The 20,900-nt window shown below is 53.3% G+C and overlaps 1 protein-coding gene across 1 annotated transcript; it reads right to left on the reverse strand.

The window, feature by feature from the left end:
- Positions 1-404: 404 nt before the first annotated feature.
- Positions 405-17,833, reverse strand: DUOX2 (dual oxidase 2). The gene is made up of 33 exons (XM_050309475.1): positions 17,770-17,833; positions 16,970-17,053; positions 15,423-15,587; positions 14,605-14,792; positions 13,609-13,810; positions 12,896-13,062; positions 12,752-12,812; positions 12,533-12,629; positions 12,109-12,196; positions 11,668-11,770; positions 11,193-11,356; positions 10,599-10,765; positions 10,314-10,432; positions 9,368-9,505; positions 9,038-9,151; positions 8,228-8,430; positions 7,849-8,034; positions 7,216-7,441; positions 6,528-6,621; positions 6,152-6,327; positions 5,840-5,906; positions 5,293-5,388; positions 4,364-4,542; positions 3,287-3,517; positions 2,971-3,070; positions 2,806-2,855; positions 2,553-2,680; positions 2,192-2,345; positions 1,823-2,055; positions 1,502-1,660; positions 1,202-1,357; positions 984-1,112; positions 405-527 (listed from the first exon to the last, which is right to left on the reverse strand). The coding sequence occupies exons 1-33, from the start codon at positions 17,831-17,833 to the stop codon at positions 405-407; spliced, it is 4,611 nt and encodes a 1,536-aa protein (XP_050165432.1).
- Between the last annotated feature and the right edge of the window lie 3,067 nt (positions 17,834-20,900).

The following is a 20,900-nucleotide window of genomic DNA, read 5'->3' on the forward strand; positions in this document are numbered from 1 at the left end:
CCAAGCTGTTCCCCAAAGCTGGTCAGAGACATTCCCTGAGTCCCACAGCAGGGCACAAGGTCTGTGTTGTGGGATTAATCTGGCAGAACTGGGCTTAACTCAAACACTGTGGTTTTTTGATTGGGACATGCAGCCCAACTCTGGGCTTGGGGCTGCAGCAGTGCGTGGATGGTAGCAGTATGCTCTGGGCTCAGAGACTCACACTGGGGCTATGTGGGGTGATGATGTACTGGCACACCAGTCTCAGCTCTGCAGGTCTCAGTGTCCCTGCTCTTGGCCATGCATGGCTTTCTCTGGGGGGTGATGGTGGGTGGGAGCCTGGGACCATGGCCACCCACTGCATTGCTGCCCAGTTGCTGGGATGGACCAGACTGCAGCTCAGGGTGAAACAGCGTGGGGTAGGGTCAGAAATTCTCATAGTGATGTGCAAAGTAGGTCTGGTCCTTCTTGTTCATCTGCCAACAAGCCTGTTCCACACTCTTCGTCATCCCAGGTGGGCCACAGCTGAACACCCCAATCTTCTGCACCTGGGAAGGGGGAAGCCAAAGGGGTCAGACACAGGTCAGACCAGCTCTCCTTGCAGTCCAGCTCCCCTCGGCCCCTTGCCCTCTGACAGCTTTGGGCATGGACAATGGTGGTGCTCTCTGTAGCCTGTGGAGGCTTTTGGGAAGACTGTCATTTCTGTGAGGGCTGTTAAATCTGTGGTGGCTATGGAGGCTGTGAGGACAATGGAGGAAGGATGGGAGTCCCGAGACCTGGGCAGTGCTTGCAGCTGGGATCCCGCAATAGCAGGGGGTGTTTGGCTAGCATGGGACACTGCCGACTACTGCAGCTCAACCTGGCTCTGGAGGGAAAGCAGGATTGGTGCCCCTTCTGCCCTGTCTTGGTGCAGATGCCACCAAGCTCTCTAGGACCCTGGGGACAAGCTGGGACCAGTCCTCCACTGGCCAGTGGGTGTGCCCCGTCCCCAGCCAGGCACTGACCTCATGGTGCACCTCCTGCAGCGAGTTGAAGAAGGGTACGAAGGGAGGGCGCCCAAAGTGGGTGATGGAGCGCAGCCCCGTGAACAGGCTCTTGTTCAGCACCTTCTGGAAGTGCCGCTCGCAGATGTACTGGAAGAGAGATTGGTGCACGTCAGATGGCCCAGCATGGCCTTGCACAGCCTGGCACGGCAGCCTCCCTGGTGGGGGGCAAGGCTCACCAGCATGGTGGTGCGCAGATCGAACTTCTCGGCCAGCTGCGTGATGTAGATGTGCACAGAGACCAAGTTGTTCCTGTCCAACTCTTCCACCTCCCGGATGATGTCTGTCAGCCACTCAAACTGCCGCTGTGTTCGTGTCACCCAGATGAAGTAGATCTGTGGCACATGGGAATGAGGCTCAGAGGACAGCCAGCACCCTTACGCAATTCCATGGGTTCCGTGGAGGATTTTACCTCCAAAGAGGCCAGCAGCAGCAGGAGGCATCTTGGGAGGGCTTGTCTTTCAGATGCTTCCTCTTACCTTCTTACACAGCAGCTTTGAGTTTATAGATGACTTGAAGACCAGGTCCTTGAGGATGGATGCGAAGGGTGTCACCCCGATGCCTCCTCCCACCAGCACTGACACCTCAAACTTGTTCCACTCCTGGTGGCCCTCCCCAAAAGGCCCATCCAGGTAGAGCTGGAAGGGAGTCAGCCATTAGCAGAGCATCTCCTATCTCTGCTTGCTCAGGTCTTGGTTGCCTTCAGGGCTGGAGAAGTACCTCAGCCTTGGCACAACCCCCTTGCTGAGCTGCCCTTGGGCTCGGATGTCCCTCTGCGTAACATCTTGTGCAGGGCTCACCTTGGGCAGTTTGCCGATGAGGGCCAGGTTCTCTGGGGAGTAGAGCTCCCGCAGGCGGGTGGTCCAGGGCCCCACAGCACGGATGTGCAGACTCAGCGTGTCCTCGTGTGGTGCTGAGGTCAGGGTGAAGGGGTGGTACTCAGTGGTGCCCAGGGCCACGCAGGCAATGCGCACCCACTGCCCGGACTTGTAGTCAAAGTCCTGCGGCCGCTGGAACTGGAGGTGGGTGACACCTGTGGGGAGACGGAGATGGTGGCTCTGGTAAGGTGGAGATGTTGAGAGGTGGAGGCTCCTCTATCACTGGAATTCCTGACGCTCTTGCAGAGCCCAGGCTGGGCTGGTGCCCTGTGGCCAGGGATGCTGTGGTACCTGAGGGCAGGAGCTCGGCTTTCACCACGCTGATCTCCACCTTCTTCCTGCTCAGGCTGAGCAGCTTGTCTGCACTGTAGATGAGAGCCGGGATGATGAAGTAGATGTAAAAACGGGGCTGCTGGATCAGTGCGTAGCTGCCGTGGATAATGACCTGGGCAGGGAACAGAACCCATTAACAGGGCAAGCCATTGCCCCAGGGACTGATCTGGTGGCAGCTCAGCAGCAGCAGGGAGGCCAGGACTGGGACCACCAGCTCCCTTGCAACCATCACAGCTATTCCATCTCGTTAGCTGCACTGACAACCCACATGTTTACAGTGCATTTGCACCACTCCTCCCTCCCAGCCCAAATCCTTTACCAGGACATAGAGCAGCACATAGAGGTGGTGAGTGATCCAGAAGCCCTGGAAGCTGACGCGTCGGAAGTGGTAGGTGGCAAACACATACATCACAGCAAGGACCACAAGCAGCAACACTCCTGTCATACCTGTTGGAGGAAACTCTGGAATGTCCTAGGGGGAAGAGGAGACTCCTACAGGGACTCTACCTGCCTGGGCAGGGGGCTGCCCATCCACACAAAGGTGTGCAGATCTATCTGCTAGGTGTTCTCACCTGGAACAGTCTGGAAGAACCACCAGTAATATTTCTGTGGGAGCTGTGACCTGGAGAGGGACAAGAGATTGCACCATGGAGTGACCAGAATGAACTCTTGGTTTCCATTTTCATTCCTATCCGTGCCCAGGACACTGTCTGGACTCTGCTCTAAATCCCACCTACCCATCATTTGTGAAGACATTAGAGAAGAGACAGGACAGCACGCTGAGAGGTGTGACTGAGAAGATGTAGACATTCACTACATGACCTGCAGTGTGGAGCACTGTGAAGACAAAAACAGGGAGAAAGAAGCATCACTTGATGTGGATGGAGATGTGTCAGACCCTGCTGATGTCCCCAGGGACCTGGAGATTCCTCCTCATCTCTACTATAAGGCATCTATGTCTCTGCAGGGTCTTCAAACTTCTGCCTGGTCCTGCCTGGCCCTTTTGCTTTAGCTGTGGTTTGTGGGCAGCACATCCACCAGCAGCCCACACACCTGAGAAAATCAGGGCTGCCATGGCAATCCAGCGGTGGAAATCAATGGCGGCATCAAAAGGGATGTAGTGGTTGAGGAAGGTCTCCCGCAGGATGGTGATGAGGTTGCGGCACATGGTAAGCAGGATGTAGGAGTACAAGAAGGAGATAGAGGCAGCTGCTCCCCGGGAGATGATGATCCCCACAAAGGTGGTCTGTGCAATTCCAGTGCTGGGGGATGCAAAGGCATAGTCTGGGGAGAGAGAGCAGAGGGGTCAATGTCCCCAGCCATGACCTTTCTTGCAACAAGGGGGTGGCCACCTGTGTGGCTTCACCAAAAAGAGGTCACCAGGGATAGGTTTGTGTGGGAAAAGGGGCATGAGCCCCCAGAACTGCTGGGTGAAAGGGTATCCTTAGAGGTCCAGGGAGGCGATTGTCCTCCTCTGGTGGGCACTGGGAAACTGCACCTTGGGACTGTGGCCTTAGTTGGGGAATCCAGTATAAGAGGCCTACACAAACTGAAAGAGAGTCCAGTGGAGGCCACCAGGATGGGTGGGGGATGGAGGATGTCACACAGGGGAAAGGCTGAGGGAAAATGGGCTTGTTCGGGTTGGGGGAGGTGGGTCAGGGAAGACCTGGTGACTGTCTCCAACCACTTCATGGTTGTACACAGGCAGGAGAGTCAAAGTTGTTCTAAGAGATGCACAGTGGAAGAATGTGAGGCAACAGCATGAGTTTCATGGGAGGAAGCTCAGGTTTGATGTAAAATAAAAACTCTTCATAGGGAGGATGGTCAAAAACTAACACAGGCCCAGAGAGGTGGTGGGATCACCAACCTTGGAGCTCTTCGCACCTTATCTAGACAAGGCCTTCAGCAGCCTGATTTCAGCTTTAGAAATGGCCTTGCTCTGAGCAGGGCAGTGGACCAGACCCTTCCAGAGGGTTCTTTCCAACCTCAGTGATCCTTTGGTTATTCCAGGAGAGGAGTGACACTGTTGCCCAAAGCTGTGCCAGGCAACACCCCGCCACACCCAGCACAACCAACAGCTTTGAGGCACCAAGCCCATGTGAGGGGCAGCAGGGCTATGTGGGCACTCACAGTAGGCTCTCTCCGCAAACACGCCGGCGGTGATGGCGGAGAAGAGGATGACACAGACTATGTGGCGCCGGTAATTCTCAATGAAGCGCTTGAACTCCTGGATCTTCTGCTGAACTCGGCTCTGCTCGTATCTCTTCCTCTGCGCCTCAGTGTACAGGCGCAGCTGGTACTGGTTCCCCCTGGCAAAGACAGGAGGGCTGGTGTCACTGCGAGGTTTCCCCAGCTCAGGGCCACGCTGCCCAGATTTGGGGCTGCCTCTCAAAGTGCTGTGGCCGCCTCTGCACATCAGAGATGGGGTGACCTGCAGAGCACAAGTCAGAGGGTGATCTCAGGTCAGCCTATTCCTTAACTATTGTAAAACCTGATAACAGATGTGCAAACAGTGACTCATAAGTAAAATCATAGATAAGAACTGTCAGACATGATTTTTATAGTAATTTTCAACTGTCCAAAATGATTCCACAGAAGATGAATTTCCTTAATTGGAGCAACTATGGCAAACCAAGATATTCTGGCTAACAGTAACAACAATTGAACTGATTCCTTGCAGAAATACTTGATGCTGCCACAGCAGTGAGGACCAGAGTCTTTCCTGCAGCTCTTGCAGACAGCCCAGGTGACCCAGCAGCATTCCCAATGGAGGAGTGCAGGCAGGAACTGTCAGACAAGACCCCTCTCTAAAAAACACTATCCCAGACCCTGGAGTTGGCCACGTCATTTGTTTATTTTGTAGAGGTACATAACCCAGACCCAGCTATGACACCGTCCCCGCCGGGTTGGGGCTGTTCCTGTAGCTCCTTGGCCAGTGGGAGCCTCCTTGCACAAGTGCCATTTGATTGGAGGGTTGTCCGGTCTGAATGGGGCACGTTCAGCAAACAGGCTGAACCTGAACCCCAGAAGCACAAACATACAGAAGAGGCTGTACTCACTTTCTACCTGGTCTCTTCCTCAGCTCTTGTCCTTCTCGCTCCATGTAGTGGCTCACAGTGTCCAGATTTGGGTCTCTCTCCTCCTCTGAGATGGTTCTGTTGGAAATAGAGCTATGTCTAGCCCAAAGCCCTATTTGCAGGAAAGGCTTGGCAAAATTATCCCCTTTTCCCTGCTTCCCATCTCAGGCTCAACTGGGAAGGTGTCCAGCTCTTTCCCAAAAATCTGTTTGTTAACTTTAATTGCTCATGGGCTGTATTTTCTTCAACATAACCCTTCCCTCTGAAAAGCAAGGCAGGACTCCCACCCCCATGTAGGGGATGCAATAGGGGCTCTGCAAGAGGCAGTTCCTCCCCTCTGGCTGTGCCCAGGGAGGAGGGCAGCAGCCCCACTCCTGTGTCTGGTGAGCACCTCCTACCAGGATCATCCCACTTCCCCAGCACTGGGAGTGCCAACACCTGGTGGGAGCATTTGTTGGAAGGGTTGGGGATATGCACTGGGGCAGAAAGAGAATGAATAGCAGAAATAAGACCAAGGAGTGGAGCTTACCCTTTTGGCTCTTTCTTTATGAAGGAGACAGAGTTGTGCAGGTTTTGCTTGAACACCTCAGGGACACCTTTGGGGAGCCAAAAGGACAGACAGCCATTCAGAGTATGCAAGACGAGGATTAGCATTCTCCCATGGGCAGGGAGAAGCTCTGAGCTGACCCAAACATGTTGCACATGAAGTAACAGCTGATGCCCCATTACTGCAGTTGGGCTGGAGGAATTGACAGGACAGGATTTGGGAGTTCCAATGGGCGCTGCCCATTTCCTTCCACCCTGCAGGGCCTGGGGTGACCCAGTGCTCATGCCCACTGACCTTTGACACAGAGATGGGTGAGACGAAGCTCGTTGTTGTGGTCCCGCAGCATGTAGTGGAAATTCTCCCATGTCAGCTCATCCCTGTCCTGAAACCCTGAGGCCCGAAACATGGATTCAGTCACCTGCTCTGCCTGTTCTCTCGACAGGCAGTTGTTGGAGATCTCAATGAAGGACCTGGAACAAGGAGGGGAGACAGGAACATCAGTTAATTGGTTCACATAACACGGCAGAGCTCCAGACAAGTTTTATGGGAGTGGTTGTGAGTGTTGAGCCCATGAGATTTTTGGGGACTGAAGCACAGAAACTGGGATCTGCTTTTGGAGACGTGTGTCTAAAGACATTGTGAAAACATATCGAGAGAGGAGGAGAAGTACCTGACCATCCTCAGAAACTCCTCCTTGGAGAGGAACCCATTTTCATCGATGTCATACATCCTGAACATCACCTGGGACTTCTCCTCTGGGGACCCTAGTGGGGAGAGGGAGAGGTGAAGTAAGGAAAAGATCACATTTTCATTAACAAAGATGCTTTTAAACACTGTCTTTGAGCACATAGACCTGCAGCAGTGAAACCTCACCCTTCCACTGACTCTCTCAAGTACAAGGTGAAACACTGAGTAGATACACATCCTTGGACATTATTTTGCAAAATCAAAATGTACTTTTACACAGCAATGATTTTCTGGGAGCTGTTCTGATTGAATCTGGCATTTGAGACCTCCATCTATGAATCCACCTTTCCAGTGGTCATTTAGGGAGAATCAGATGTTAGACACAGTTGCTATGATCTCTCAAGGACAGGATGTGTGGTCCCTTCAGCAGACAGGGCAGACGTGTCTGTGGTGGTAGAAAGTAGCTCCCCTCATGAACAGTCTTCAGAAAACACAATTACATGATCACTGCCTCATAATTCAAGTTGAGCTTGTCCTAAGTGAAGGGAATTTTAATCTGTAGTAGTGCCTATGGATTGACCTGCTGGATGGACCTTGTCCTTCATTCTGCCAGAGCCTAGAGACAGGACTAAGGATAACAGATGGAGTCACCAACCAGCCCCAGCTCCCACCTTTCATGAAGACCACCAAGATGTCCAGGAATTCCCGGAAGGAGATGTAGCCGTTGCCATCTTTGTCAGCCAGGGAGAACATGGACTCCACAAACATGGAGTGTGCCTTGAGCCCCAGGGCCTCAGCAAACTCAGCCCTGCTCAGCTCACACGTCAGAGACTCCCTTGCCTTCTGTGAAGATTCAAAGTTGAGCTCTCCGGCATTGGACCTGTTGATTTCCAGCACCTGCAGGTTGTTTCCCACAAAAGAAACCCTGTGAGTACTGGTTGGTGTTTCCTTCCTGACCCATTGCACAAACACTGGTGGCTCTCCTGGCACAAAACTCATGACAAATACCATGGGGAAAGTCCTGTGTCTCTCCTACACAATGTGATTTTCACACCACTGACCACTCTGGAGACCTCAGTTACATCATTCAAAAGCCTCTTTGCAACTTTAGACACTTATATCACTGCAGCAGATCTCCCTTTGTCTTCTGTAAAGGAAAATGTCCCTCGGTCCTGGAATTATTAGGAGTTTCCTTGAGTCTAGTTTACCAGCTCTTATGGAGAGCAACAGCATAAGCATTCATTGCTTAATCAATACAGAAATACCTTCTTCCAGACACCCGAGCCTGCCACACCTCTACACACCTGAGCAAACAGGTGCCTGAAGAAAGTCTCCAGAATTTGTTTTCTCTGCTTCTGAGTGACTGCCTGTTTCATCAGATTCTGCTCCTTCATCTCAGACAGATGCAGGTGGAGGCCACTCTCATTCAAGTAGTTCTGTAGCTTCTTGACAAAGCTGCTCCTCTCGGCCTCCTCGCAGAAAAGCAGCATCTGCAAAGGACCCCACCGACTGGCTGTGATCATCAGAGGCTCAGCTCATGGTATGGGCTGGACCTGGTGGTTTTCAGGAGGCCACAACCATCCTTCAAGGACCTACACTGTTCCCAGTGCCCTGACTGAGTTGTGCAGAGGACTGTGGAGAGTCCAGGGAAAGATGTCAAACCCCAAGAATCATGGTACTCACCAGATCATACTCCTTTGGGCTCTTCAGGAGCAGAGCTTTGTTCCCTTTGTTGTTAGAGAGGATCACCTCCACCCTTTGGTAGGCTTTCAGGTTGATGCTACGCATCACAGACCCTCTCCCATCCAGCACTTTGAGCACTTTGTCAGCTTGGAGCTGGATGCAGACAGGACAGCTGTCTGTCTTGGGCCCGTGCCACTCGATGGCTGATGGGAGAGAGCACAGGACTCAGCTGGAAAGGGGCACCCAGGTTCCTACTCATGCCAGCACCTCCTTCACCCAAATGCAGTTTGGAAGAGATTTCATGAACAGGCACATCTTAAAGGAGTAATGATCTCCCAACTGCACAGCTCAAGCACACGGCCACAGGAGTACAAAATAGGGAGCAGGGAGGTAGGATTTTTCCAGTACCCAGAGCAAGGAAATACAGTCCCTATCTTGTAGCTACTGATGCAATTGCTTTACATGGGTTTCCTTCAGGCAAGGTGTGACTGGGGAGGGTTGGAATTAGAGGGTCGTATGATGACTCAGGTTGGAGGGGACTCGGATTGGAAGGGTCCCTTGCCCAACCTCCTGACCAAAGTAGGACCAGCCACAGGTCAGTCTGCTCAAGGATTTATCTAGTTAGATCTTGGATAGGATGGGCTACCAAGCCCTCTGGGCTCCCTGCTCCACTGCTTGACCATCCTAGGGAAACAGTTCCTCCTTACATCCCATCTAGATAAAAGCCCCAGGCCCAGCCCTGCCTTGCTATGTGCCCTAACTCCAGCAGCATCACCAGACATTGTCATAGAGTTGGCAATGCCACCTCACCGTGTGTGGCCTCGCCGGTCACCTTTGTGCGCACACTGGCGCTCTGCTGCTTCTGCAGCTTCTTGAAATCTCTCTTGCGGAAAGCAGCGACGATCCAGGCAACAAACAGAGTCACTGAGGACACACAGGAGAAAGAGGTGTGAGATATCACAAATCTCCTTCCAACTTTTGGCTCCCTTCTGGTGCCCAAGGACACTGCCAGCTCAAGGACCTCAGGAGCGACCAGGACTCAGCAGTTCCTGCCAGGAGGTGCTTGGTCCATGGGCACTCAGCCCCTTTCTCTGGTGGAAAGGTGGAAGAGAAGAAGGGTAAGGAAATGGAGAGACAAACCCAAAGGCAGACAGCAGAGGACAACAATGATGATCCCAAAGCCTGCACCGCTGCCTGCAAAATAGTCCAGCACCACCATGGGCATGCAGTTGGCCAAGTGTTGAGCTGTCAGCTGCTGGGGCTGGGGGCACGGGTCCCCTGCAAGGGGAGACAAGCTGTGAGTGTCACCAACCTTGTACCCATCTCATCTCCATCACCCCCAGGAACCTCTTCGCTAAGGTGTGGATGGGGCTCATGCCTGAGTCACCCAGGGAGCACTCCAAAATTGGGATGTTTGAGTTAAACTCCAAATACTGGGGACAGCCTTTGGTTTTGGGTTGAACCTTTGTCTGCCACAGCAAACCAAGCACAGAAGTGGACTCAAGAGCTCTGTGGGTTCAGCACCATCACTTCCCCAATGGGATGGGCTGAGTAAGAAGCACCCTAGGCCATGAAAAATTTGGGCTCAGAGCCTCTGCTCATTCAGACACAGTGAATCCAGGGAGTTCTCCTGGTACAATTACATGGAGTGCATGCCAAGGAAACAAAAATACCTTACAAGGGCTAGAATGTGACCCAGATGAAATGCTTCTGGTAAATGGGAGGGGTGTGGCAAGATTCCAAGAGGAAAAGGCATATTGCCAAACACAGTACCATGCCATGGTCTAGTAACCACGGTGGTGTTGGATCAAGGGTTGGACTTGGTGATCTCAGGGGTCTTTTCCAACTTGTTTGATTCTATGATTCTATGCCTTTTCCCCTTGGGATCATGCCTGGACTGCATTCCTCTTTCACATCTGCATCATTGCATCAATGTCTTGTTTACAAGCAACCCTTGCATTTTGTACCCGTTTTGCTGACTTATGATCACAGAAGGTAACAACCCCGATGTGTGACACTGGCTGTGTCACTGGGATGGCTCTGCTTCCCTCACTGCCTTGCTGAAGCCATTCGCTCCTGCACTCACCCTTTCTCCAGGTGAACACGTGGATCTGGATGTCTGTGGGGTTGGCATAGGTAACAGCAGCCAGGACATTGTGAAAGGTGGTGTTACGGATCTCCTTGATTTCCTCCTCTGTGAAGAGCCTGTGGAAAATGACATGGGAACCAGGGGTGGCCGTGGATGTTACTGACCAGCAACAGGAGGGAACAGGGAAAGCCGGACGATGTTTTTTCCTCCAGCTCCAGTTTCCCTGCACTACTGGGGCTTGCAGAGCAGTGGGCAGATGCTAGATAGGGAAGAGGCCTTTACCCATTCTTGGTGTTTTCGAACCAAAACCTGTCACTGTCACGCAGGCGCACAAACTGCTCCAGGATGATGGCACTGAACAGGGAGCCATCAGCCTCCAACATGCCTCCAGGGAGCAGCTCCAGCCCAGCCATGTCATTTCCATACAGGGCAGCGACCTTTTGCAGAACCTGGTGAGAAACGCCCACCACACACATGTGAGCACAGGGAGTTCTGCCGGGGCACCAGAAAGTCTTGGCAAGCCTCAGGAGAAGCAAGGAATGTGCATTTCCCAGGCATCACACATCTGTGGGCTGGGAAGGTGCTCATGGCACCTTCCTGGAGCTCATGGCTTGGACTAAGCATCATTCCCAGGGCATCTCAGCTCTGGGAGGAGCACAGTGCCCAGTGGAACAGGAGCTTAGCACCAGGGCAGGATGATTTATTCATGCCATGTAATTACACAGTTATCCCAATACAACAACCCTGTAGGCATAAAAGTCAGATAGGGCAGGGCATGAGCTTCCTCTTCCTATGATGCTGCAGAATTTAGCTCCTGTCTGGAATGTCCCAACATTGACCCACATACATTCGGTGCCCAGACCAGTTCCCTGTTACCTGTGCCTCCAGGTGTGGGGCAAGATTTGACCAGTTCTGGAGAGGTTTCAACCCAAATCGCTCTCGGGCCTGGTTATAGGTTGGCAAGCCGAGGTCTCGCCCACGCTGGATCCAGCTGGCCACATAGTCAGTGCGGGAATACTTCAGGGGCCCATACCAGTAATCTGCATGTGGATTTGAAGCCATGGTGATGGCAAGGCCTAACCAGAGGAGCCATAGATGCTGGGCTGGCCTCATTCCTCTGCCATGGGCTGCACTGAACATGGAGATCATCTCCATGCCCTTGCCAAAATGGTCTCATGGGCACGCTTAACACATCCTGTAGCTTCTCTGCACCTCCATCAACAAGGCTGAAGCAGAAGCATTGTTTGGTTGGGTGCTGCTGATGGTGACAATGGGACTTGCCTCCACACCTTGCCCCCTGCACAGCCCCAAGAGTGAGGGTTCCCCACTGATGAGAAGCTGCAGTACAGACCTTGGAGATCTTCCACGACAATGTTGTCCTCCTGCTCTGCAATCTGTGAGCTCATCCCCAGCAGGAGGTCGTCCACATCCTCTGCCTGCTGCAGCCCAGGCCTCTGAGGGGAGATGGGAAGACTGGGTGATTCCTTAAATGACCAAGGATGGGAGCTAGCACCACACCCCCCACAGGGGTGCAGATTCTGAATGTAGGGGGATCAGGGACTTCTTCCAGGCTCGTTTCCTCTACATCAGCTCAACCTTGAGGTCTGAGCCTGACACAGCTGAAGGAGGCATCTGGTGATGCTGGATGGGGAGGATCTCACACCCTGGGCTTACTATCATGTTCTGCACCTATTTTTCCTTGTGGTGTCCTCCATAAAATAGAGCAAGGGATGAAACCCCTTCCCAGCCAGCCTCCCATATCCTCAGGAATCCTGCACTCCCTTTCCTGTACCTCTCTGCTCCAGTAGCTGTTGCAGAGCCGCACTGCTGGGAATGAGTCACTGGGGCCAGACACGTTATGGAATTGGCACTTGGTGTCTCTGGAAGAGAGGAGAGAGGGGAGGGGAGAGGGAGAGGGAGAGGGAGAGGAGAGGAGGGAGAGGGAGAGAGGGAGAGGGAGAGGGAGAGGGAGAGGGAGAGGAGAGGGAGAGGGAGAGGAGAGGGAGAGGGAGAGGGAGAGGGAGAGGGAGAGGGAGAGGAGGGCTGGACCTACAGCCCTAGCCACAGCTGCCCGGAGCACACAGGGCTTGGCCGTCCAAGCCAAGAGCAGGACATAGGGAAGGGATGGGCACCATCCCCAGCTACCACCCCAGCTCAGGCATCCTCTTCCCTGGCAGGGGCACTGCACTCCCACAGCCCTGCCAGGCTGCTCCTACCTCTTATAAACACCCGGTGGCACCATGGTGGCCAGGAATTGTGCCGCAGCTGCCGCAAACTCCGGCGAGAGGCTGGGGTCCAGGTGCTGCTGGTAACCTGGGAGGCAGCAGCCAGGCTGGAGGAAAAAGGGGCCAAGCTCCCTCTCCCACCTCATCCCCCACCTCCCCTGGTCCCACCACCCCTACTTCCCACACTCTACTGCCTGTTGTACCCCTCACCTTTGTACTCTGGGATGTCTGACTCCAGCAGAGTTGGCAGCCACTCATACAGAACGATGCTCTAGGGAACAGAGGGGCTGGGTCAGGGCCAACACCAGGGAGGATGCTGGAGGTCCCAGAGGAGCCGGGGTTCCCACCCCTCACCTGGAAAGTGGCAATGACCCTCTTGCGAGTGTGCTGGAAGAGATCCTCATCGGACCAGGCGGGGTGCTGCTGAGCCAGCACTGTGGCCAAGTGGTTGTGGTACCGAAACCAGGCGAAGCTCACAGCCTGCAGGAAGGGGTTCTCATTCCCCCAGGCACTTCCCAGGTCTGCAAGAGCCACCAGGACCTTCAGTGGGGGATGTCACCACTGGGTCTAGCTTTGCCCATGGCTGAAGAAGCACTCCCAGCTCTGTGGCTGCAGCCCAGTGTCCTCTCATCTCCTCACCCTTCCTCCCTCCCCAGGGAGACCAGGAGCCTGAGTGAGTGAGAAGCAGCACTGGGTCCCCAGCATGGACCAAAAACTGGGCAGGTGAGGAACTCAGAGCAAGCCTAGCGGGTTTGTATCAGTGGCAGCCCCTTTCCCCAGAGCAGATCTCCTGGGATCAGAGTGACCAGCATCTGTCTCCTGGACATGTGGCATCTGGAGTTCAGGGACTGCCCTTGCTATGATGTCTTCACTGGGGCACACACCTTCCTCCCCCTTGGGCTGGGAAGCTGCCTGCTCTCCCACAGCCCTCCTGACCCACATGTCCTGCCCCACTGTATTCCCTGCCCTTTCACTCTGGGCTCAGCTCCAGGGACCACCTGCTCACTCTGCTCACAGTCAGGAGTGGACCCAAGCAGGTGAAAAAACATTGGGAACGCCACCATTACCGTAGATGCCTTCAGTACCACCCTGTCCCGTGGACGGATCGATCGCCTTCCACATGGGGACCCTCCCGTCCGTCTGCCTCGGGAGGCGTCTGACAGGCCCCGACGCCAACTGTCCCCCCGAGAAGCTTCTCAGGGCGTCGCTCCAGGAATGCAAGGGGCCGTAGATGGAGCTGCCGTCCAGCCAGCCCGTCACCTCGTTGGTCTAGGGCAGGCACAGGGAACAGGCATCAATAGGCGTCAGGGTTTGGTGCAAAAAAAGGTGCGAAAAGCCCCAGTCTGGCTCTTTTGTTTTTACAAAGCAGCCGCCCCATCGCCTGTTTTAACAAGGGCTATCGGGATGCAAAGATAAACAGCGACAATCTCTGTGCAAACTTCAGGAACTAGTGCAAGGTACCGGAAAAGACAAGGTCAAGATTTTCGTAAGTACATTTTGGTTTTTTTCTCTGCAATTATTTTTGCTATACCAGAAGCAAACATCTGTGAATCCCTCTGTGTGATGGAAGGGGACTAAACCCATCTCTGGGGAAACTGGGAACAAAAGAGCTGTTTCCTCTGTGCTCCAGTGATTTTTGGCTGGGAATCTTTCCAGCATGAAAGAAATCTTGGGAATACAAACAGCACAGCAAAATCCAGAGAAATTGGGGTAAAACCTGGATTTTTTCCCCAAATTACTGAAATTCAGGGAAGCTTTACAACTTGATATACAGTGCTGGCTCAGCTTTGTTGATATGTTATTAAAGATAAGAGTTCAAGCCAAAAAAAATCTTCCATTAACTCACCTAATTATGTTTTCCTTGTCCAAGAAAAGCCTTGACCTCAGGCAACCACCAGTGTTGCTCAGTGTGAACCTTGGACTTTGGGTTCATTTCATTGATTCAAACACTTGAGAGATGTATATTTTTAAGGAAATAGTGGTGGTCTCATTTGAATTTTGGAAACCCCCTTGGCTGCTGCAGCCCCTGATGTTGGGCAAAGAGCAAAGACAACCACACCTACCTGTTCCCGGGGGCTGTTGGGACTCTGCCCTGTCTTCACAGCCCAGCGGATACGCTGGAAGGGCAGGACCACATCTCCACTGCCAGTGGGGTCAAACACTGGGTCTCCAGTGGGTATGTAGATGTTGAGAAACTCAGCAGGGCAGCCGGGTTTCTCCATCTCCAGGATGTCCAAGAGCACATGGAAACCTGACAGAGACACAAGCATGGTCAGCAGCTAGGACAGCTGCCACCAGCACCTGGAGCAGGACATGAGGATGGGCAGCTGAGCTGTAGGTGGGCTCAGGGGACCACCATGTGCAGCAAGAGTGTTCAAGGCCAGGTTGGACAGGGCTTGGAGTAACCAAGTGTAGTGGAACAAGATGACCTTTAAGGTCTTTTCCAACTCAAATAATCCTGGGATTCTGAGATTTTCCAGAGACAGATGTCCCTGGGCTTGGAGACCCAAGACCCCCACTGAGCTCCTGCTCTGACTTGCAGTTCAGGGCAGCAGTCGCTCCCAGCACAGCCTTATCGCATCCATCAGGCATTTTGCAATGGGGCAACTCCACCACTAAAACAAAAGAGGAAGTTCTCAAACGACAAATATCAGTACTTGGGTCAACTGACAGAGGCCATCAAAAAGCCACACTGGACACTGTCTCCTGGCTGGACACTACTTTGGGATGGTGGCACCCAGGGCTTTGTCTTCCCTGTGTAGGTCTGCTATGGAGGGGTGTGTGAGGAGCACTCCAACATGTGGCCTTGGCTGTGTGAGAAACCAACATTTTTCCACACAAACTAGCATTTTTCCAGCCGATATCAGGCCCCAGGTCTTACCAAAGAAGACAGCCAGCACGGTCGTGTTCCTATGTGAGGGCAGCCCGGAGGGACCTCGTGCCACTGTGGTGCTGAGCTGGCGAGCGTTGGGCACGTGGGGCTCCTGCAACGCCTGGTAGACACCATCGGCAAAGTTGGCTGGCAGGAGACGCAGCAACCGAGCACCTGTGGCACCAAAACAACATGGAATGGGCCCAGGTCATACCCAACAGGAGGCACAGCACCTGCGAGGATCCCAGGGAGAACAAGAGGATGGCATAGATGCTCGTAATGGCCAAGAACATGCAAGCTTTGGTGTCCCCCCAGAAAAACGTCTTGCAACACTGGGGTCCGTCCTCTTTAAACCAGGGAGATCTCTATCTCCCTCTCTTCCAGCTGTCCTTCTCTTGTCCACATGCATCCCTGTTGCCCCCTGGAGATCTGGGGTGGTGCTCCAGTGGGCAACTGGAGTGATATTGAGCTGCCCCATGTTGACTGTGCAATCCTACACAAGTGTGGGGTTTGCCAGCACCATAGGGAAAAGGAGGGGAAACAGCAAAACAGATGAGAAGTTGAGAGAGAAACTTTGCACCCATTGCCAGTCCCAAAATTGAAAAGCCCAGAGGCAATCCTGAATTCCTTAGTTTGGGGCTTAGTTCCCATACGTTGGTTTCCAAAAGTTAAGGTCTGATCTATCTGCTCTGGAAGAGGGAGATCTGCTCTGCCAGGGACCTGCTGGTTTTCCCTGTCAGGCTTTGGTGTAACCAAAGGACTGGTGACACACATGTCAGGTTAAAAAGCCATTTGGACTCAGAGGAAGCTGTGCAATTATGTGTCATCGTGTCACTGGATTGGTAACTAATCTGGGCTGCAGTAAAGAGGAAATTCAGAATCTTGAATATTTTAGATAAGACCCTGCTTGATCTGCCCTGGTCACTGGCTCAGGGATATTTCCTAGAGTTGAACCCATGGGTTGGCTGTAGGCATGAGGAAGCCAGAGGGAAATCCCCAATGCCTCACCCAGTGCAGACCAGTACATGGCATCTGCCCTGTGCAGGGCAGAAAATCAGTAGGTCCAGCACGCCAGACCATGAACTCTTCTGCCTCTAGCCTTCTGTTGAATCCTGCTTGAACTCCATGCCCATTTAGGCTAAAGATGGTTTTTTGCAGCTCTGGGGTCCCTGACCATCACTGAAACACCTGCTGGGAAGAGCTGGATCCTCCCTGCCTTGGACATTTTAAGTGGTCTCACAAAGGCACAGGTTTTCCCTGGGACTGATCCAACACCATTGCAACCTGCAGATAGTACCCGGGCAGCAGCTAGAAGTGGCAATATGACAGGACATTTAAGACAAACTGTGCTATCTGTCCCCTCCAGGCAACTCTAACAGAGCTCCCAGGTTCATCAAGGGACCTCTCAGGGTCACAGAAGGTGACACTGCCTGCTCACCTGCCTGGTTCAAGCTCAAGTCCAAAAGGAGTTTCTTTCTCAGCCATAAAGCAATGATGCCAACGTGCCAGCTCCCCTCACCCTGTCCAACTGTCCCCTCCCCAGGCCTGGCACTCACCCACAGAGCCACGGCTGTGGTACAGAAGGTTGTTGTACCAGCCGTCGTAGCGCTGGACCTCCCAGGTAATGTTCTCCTGGGCTCCTGGAAGAGACCAGACACACTTGGTGAGCAGCAAGAAAAGAAGTGTGAAATGAGCAACTCCACTACAGATTCATATTTGTATTGTGATATTTTCCCATATTCTTTCTGAGACTTTCTATACAAGCAGTTCTTTAGACAAGTTTTGCACTCCTTTTGAGGGACAATATCTAAAACTAGAAATTCATGCTTACGGTCCTGATGTCCCCAAATCAATTTTTGGCCACCACTAGTCTACTCCAAAAGGACCTTCCTCTTCTCTTCTCTTCTCTCACTGAATCAGAAAAAGTCTCTCCTTATTTCTAAATCCCACAATGTCTGAGTCAAGGAAAGACCTTGACTCTGGAGTTACATTCATGTTTCAGGACCAGTTAACCTTTATGTTAATTTTTATTGTTTTTACTGTAATACTATCAAAAAAATGCCGCTCCTATCCATACATCTAAACTGCAGTAGGGACGTCTCCCCACCTGCATTTTGCTCCATTTTTTCTTATCTCCTCACAAACTGCATCATAAAATCATAGAATCCCAGAATGGTTCGGGTTGGGAGGAACCACAAACATCATCTAGTTCCATTTGCCCTGCCATGGGCAAGGACACCTGCCACTAGACCAGGTCGCTCTGATATGATGCCCCATGGGATAGAGGAAACTCCTCAGAGGCATCAGCTATCCAGGATCTCCCTTTGGGTCTCCCCTTCCCTGAAAGTGCACTTACTCCCCAGGGTCCATGTCCCCAGCAGAACCACAGTCCAACTCAACATCATCGCTGCAGGTTGCATGGGCCACTGGCTCTTGGAAGGAGGGACCTGCAAAGGGAGTGGAGATGAAGGGAGATGGAGCTGGGCTGCTCCCAGAGGCCAGGAACATGCACAGGCCAAAATCTCAGCTCTTTGAGGTTTCTATTGCTTGGTAAAACTCCACTGCCATAGGCAGCAGTATCTCCCAACTGTGGGAAGTTGGCAGGGGCCATGTGAAACCCCATACCCTTGGGGAAGTTCTGTCAGGATGTGTCAGCTGGCCTGAGAAGACCTTTCTGCTGGAGCAGGACCAATGGCCCTTGGGGTACCCCAGCTATAGGCTCACAACTCATCATCCACATTCAGTTGTGCCAGCTCTGTTACAGAAACATACTTTTTGTTATAGAAATAAGCACATTTCAGCTGGAAATTTCTCTGGTATTGACCCATTCAAGCAAAATCCATCTGTAAACACGATGGAAGAACCTTAGCTCACAGTCAGGCATCCCAAAGTGTGCAAGTACTGCCGACAGGACCTCTCGATCCCCTCTGAGCTAACCCAACAGCACTCCCTCATGACCAGTCTTTCTCATGATGCTTTGCCACCTCTTTTTCCACAAAACTCCTGGATCCAGAGAAGATTTTACCAGTGGGACCTGAGCCTTTAAAACTCTGATCAACAGCTGACAGAAGAGAGGGATTCCCAGCCCTGAAAAGTGAAGTGATTTACAGTCACAAATGAAACAATGCTACCACTGGCTTTCCATGCACAGGGAATTCCAAATTTGAATTTAATTCCAAGAGAGGGTTTTCCACTAAATATGGCTTTTTGTCTCCTTTCCAGCACTGTGGGTGTGTATCCAAAGACCAGCACCATTTCAGAGAAGCTGTGCTGCCAAGGGATGCAGCAATGCAGAGGTTCCAGCTTTTCCTACACTGCTCTGTTACAAGCCAAAGTGACGTTTATTTTTTTTTCATTATTTTAATTAAAACCTAAAGAAAACTGACAGAGCAGCAGCCCTGCTGCAGAACTTAGTGTGGTCATACTGGTAGAGGAGAGCAGATTCAAGTCATTCCAGAAGCCAGGGGCCTGATCCCTTGTTAGTCACAGTTAATTTCTCTCTCACCCCAGTGCTGGTGAGACAGACTAGGGGGCTGCCACCTTCCCACATTAGCAAGCTATCCCCGGGGTTTCAAAACAGGCTCTATCTTCACAGCCTTGCATCTCATCCAGAATATCCCAGCCTGCATGCAGGAGCCAGCGGTGTCCCCAGCTTTCTCACATGGGGACACCCCTGAGGCCAGCTGCCTCAGTGCCACCAGAGCACAGCAGGGACTCCATCCCCTGGAGGAACATAAGGGGTCCCTGCCTGCCCCCGCACCGCCCCAACCCGCCGTGTCCCGTGCACCGCTCCCTCGCCGCAGGGACTTGCGTGGCTCCATCGCACCCTGTAGGTGAGGACACGCATGGCCCCATCCCATCCGTCCTCACACATCACCCAGAGACCCCCGCTTCGGGACATGGGTGTGTGGCCCGACCTCCTCCATACGGCCTCACCCCAACATCTCCGCCCAGCAGGAGAAAAGGGGAGTAGCACTAGCTCCTGTCTCCTCCACGAATGAGAACACTCGTAGAGAGTGTAGACAGAACCCCTCGCAGGCAGCAGCGTGCATGTTATCGGTTACCGGGTCCCCGCGCGAGGGCAGGGTCCCGACCTCCCACTTCCACGCAAGTGAGAACACGCGTGGCCCCGATGCCGAGGACCCCCACCCACCCATGCAGGCAGGGACACGCGTGGTCCCGGTCTCTCAGACCCCCCGACTCCAAGTGGGAACATGTGACACTGAATCCCCAGCCTCTATGCAAATGATAACACGCATGGACTCCATCCCCCAGTTACCCCAAGCAAGAGGGGACACGTGTGTCCCCAATTCCCCACGACCCCTTTCCCCACGCAGGCGGCGACATGCATGTTCCGACCCCCCCCCCCCCCCCGGGGGACACGTGTGACCGCCATCCCCCAGCACCCCTTTCCTCCTACAATCAGAGACACGCATGTCCCAGTCCCCTCGCCGGCGGCGACAGGCGTGTCCCCGATGCCCCAGGACCCTTGTCCTCACGTAGGCGGTGACATGCGTGTCCTGATCCCCCAAGACCCCTGTCCCGTCCCCGCAGGTGGCGACACGCGCATCCCTAACACTCAGGTACTCCTGTCCCCCATAGGGGTTGACACGCGTCACCAATCCCCTCGCAGGTGGTGACACGAATGTCCCGATCCCCCCGCAAGCGGCGACACGCGTTTCCCCGATCCCCAGTCCCCCTGTCTCCTCGCAGGCGGTGACACGCGTATGGTGGTGCTCACCTGCGGGCGCTGTGCGGGCAGTGCTGCGGGGTGGGCCGTGCCTCCGGTTACATACGGCCCGCGCCCGCCCCGCCGCCTATAAGAGCGCCGTGCGGGACGGGACCGCCCGCGCCCGCCGCCCGCAATACCAGCAGCAGCAGCAGCAGGAGGTAGGTAGGGGGAAAGGGCGGCCGCCCCCCGCGGCCCCCGGCCACTGCCCGCCCAACTCCGGGGGTCCCGACTCATAGGGATGCTTCTCTTCTGGAATTAACCCTCGGTTTCTCCTATCCCGATTTGACCCTCTTACAGGGGCTGGAGAGTGCAAGGAGGTCGACCCTCTCGCCCCACTTCCCCATCCGCGGATCGCAGCTCTAATCATTCGGTTTCCAGAGGACAGGATTTCTCTTATTTCTGCCGACCTGCAGCCCTGAGCAACCCCAGCTCGGATTGCTGCTGCCTCTGCCGACAGGAGTTTTTGGCTGAACACTTTAAAAAAATTTTTTTGCCTCAATTCATATTGGGTTAAGAAAACAGGGTTTCTGTAAGGAGAAACTTCTGGGGTTTGGGCAAACTTTCTACCTCCTTTGTCTTTCTTCCCTGCAAGGACGGAATATTTTAAACATGAAACAAGTTATTCATTCCTGCCAAATTACTGGTCTTTCCTCAAAAAGATATCTCCTGTCTTTCCTCTTTCCATACACTGTGACAGAGAAAAAACAGGGGTCTCTAATGCCACAGGCAGGCTTCAGCATGGAGGATGCTTTCCA

The sequence above is a fragment of the Myiozetetes cayanensis genome, unplaced genomic scaffold (assembly GCF_022539395.1).
Source record: "Myiozetetes cayanensis isolate MyiCay16 unplaced genomic scaffold, myiCay2020 scf14, whole genome shotgun sequence".
NCBI lineage: Eukaryota > Metazoa > Chordata > Aves > Passeriformes > Tyrannidae > Myiozetetes > Myiozetetes cayanensis.

Coding starts and splice junctions, on each gene's coding strand:
- DUOX2 (XM_050309475.1), bottom strand. CDS start 17,833: ATGCAACCTGCAGCGATGATGTTGAGTTGGACTGTGGTTCTGCTGGGG. Junction 13,811..14,604: donor CCAACAGCCCCCGGGAACAG/GTAGGTGTGGTT, acceptor TGCCTGCCCTAG/ACCAACGAGGTGACGGGCTG. Junction 1,113..1,201: donor ATCTGCGCACCACCATGCTG/GTGAGCCTTGCC, acceptor TCTCTCTTCCAG/TACATCTGCGAGCGGCACTT.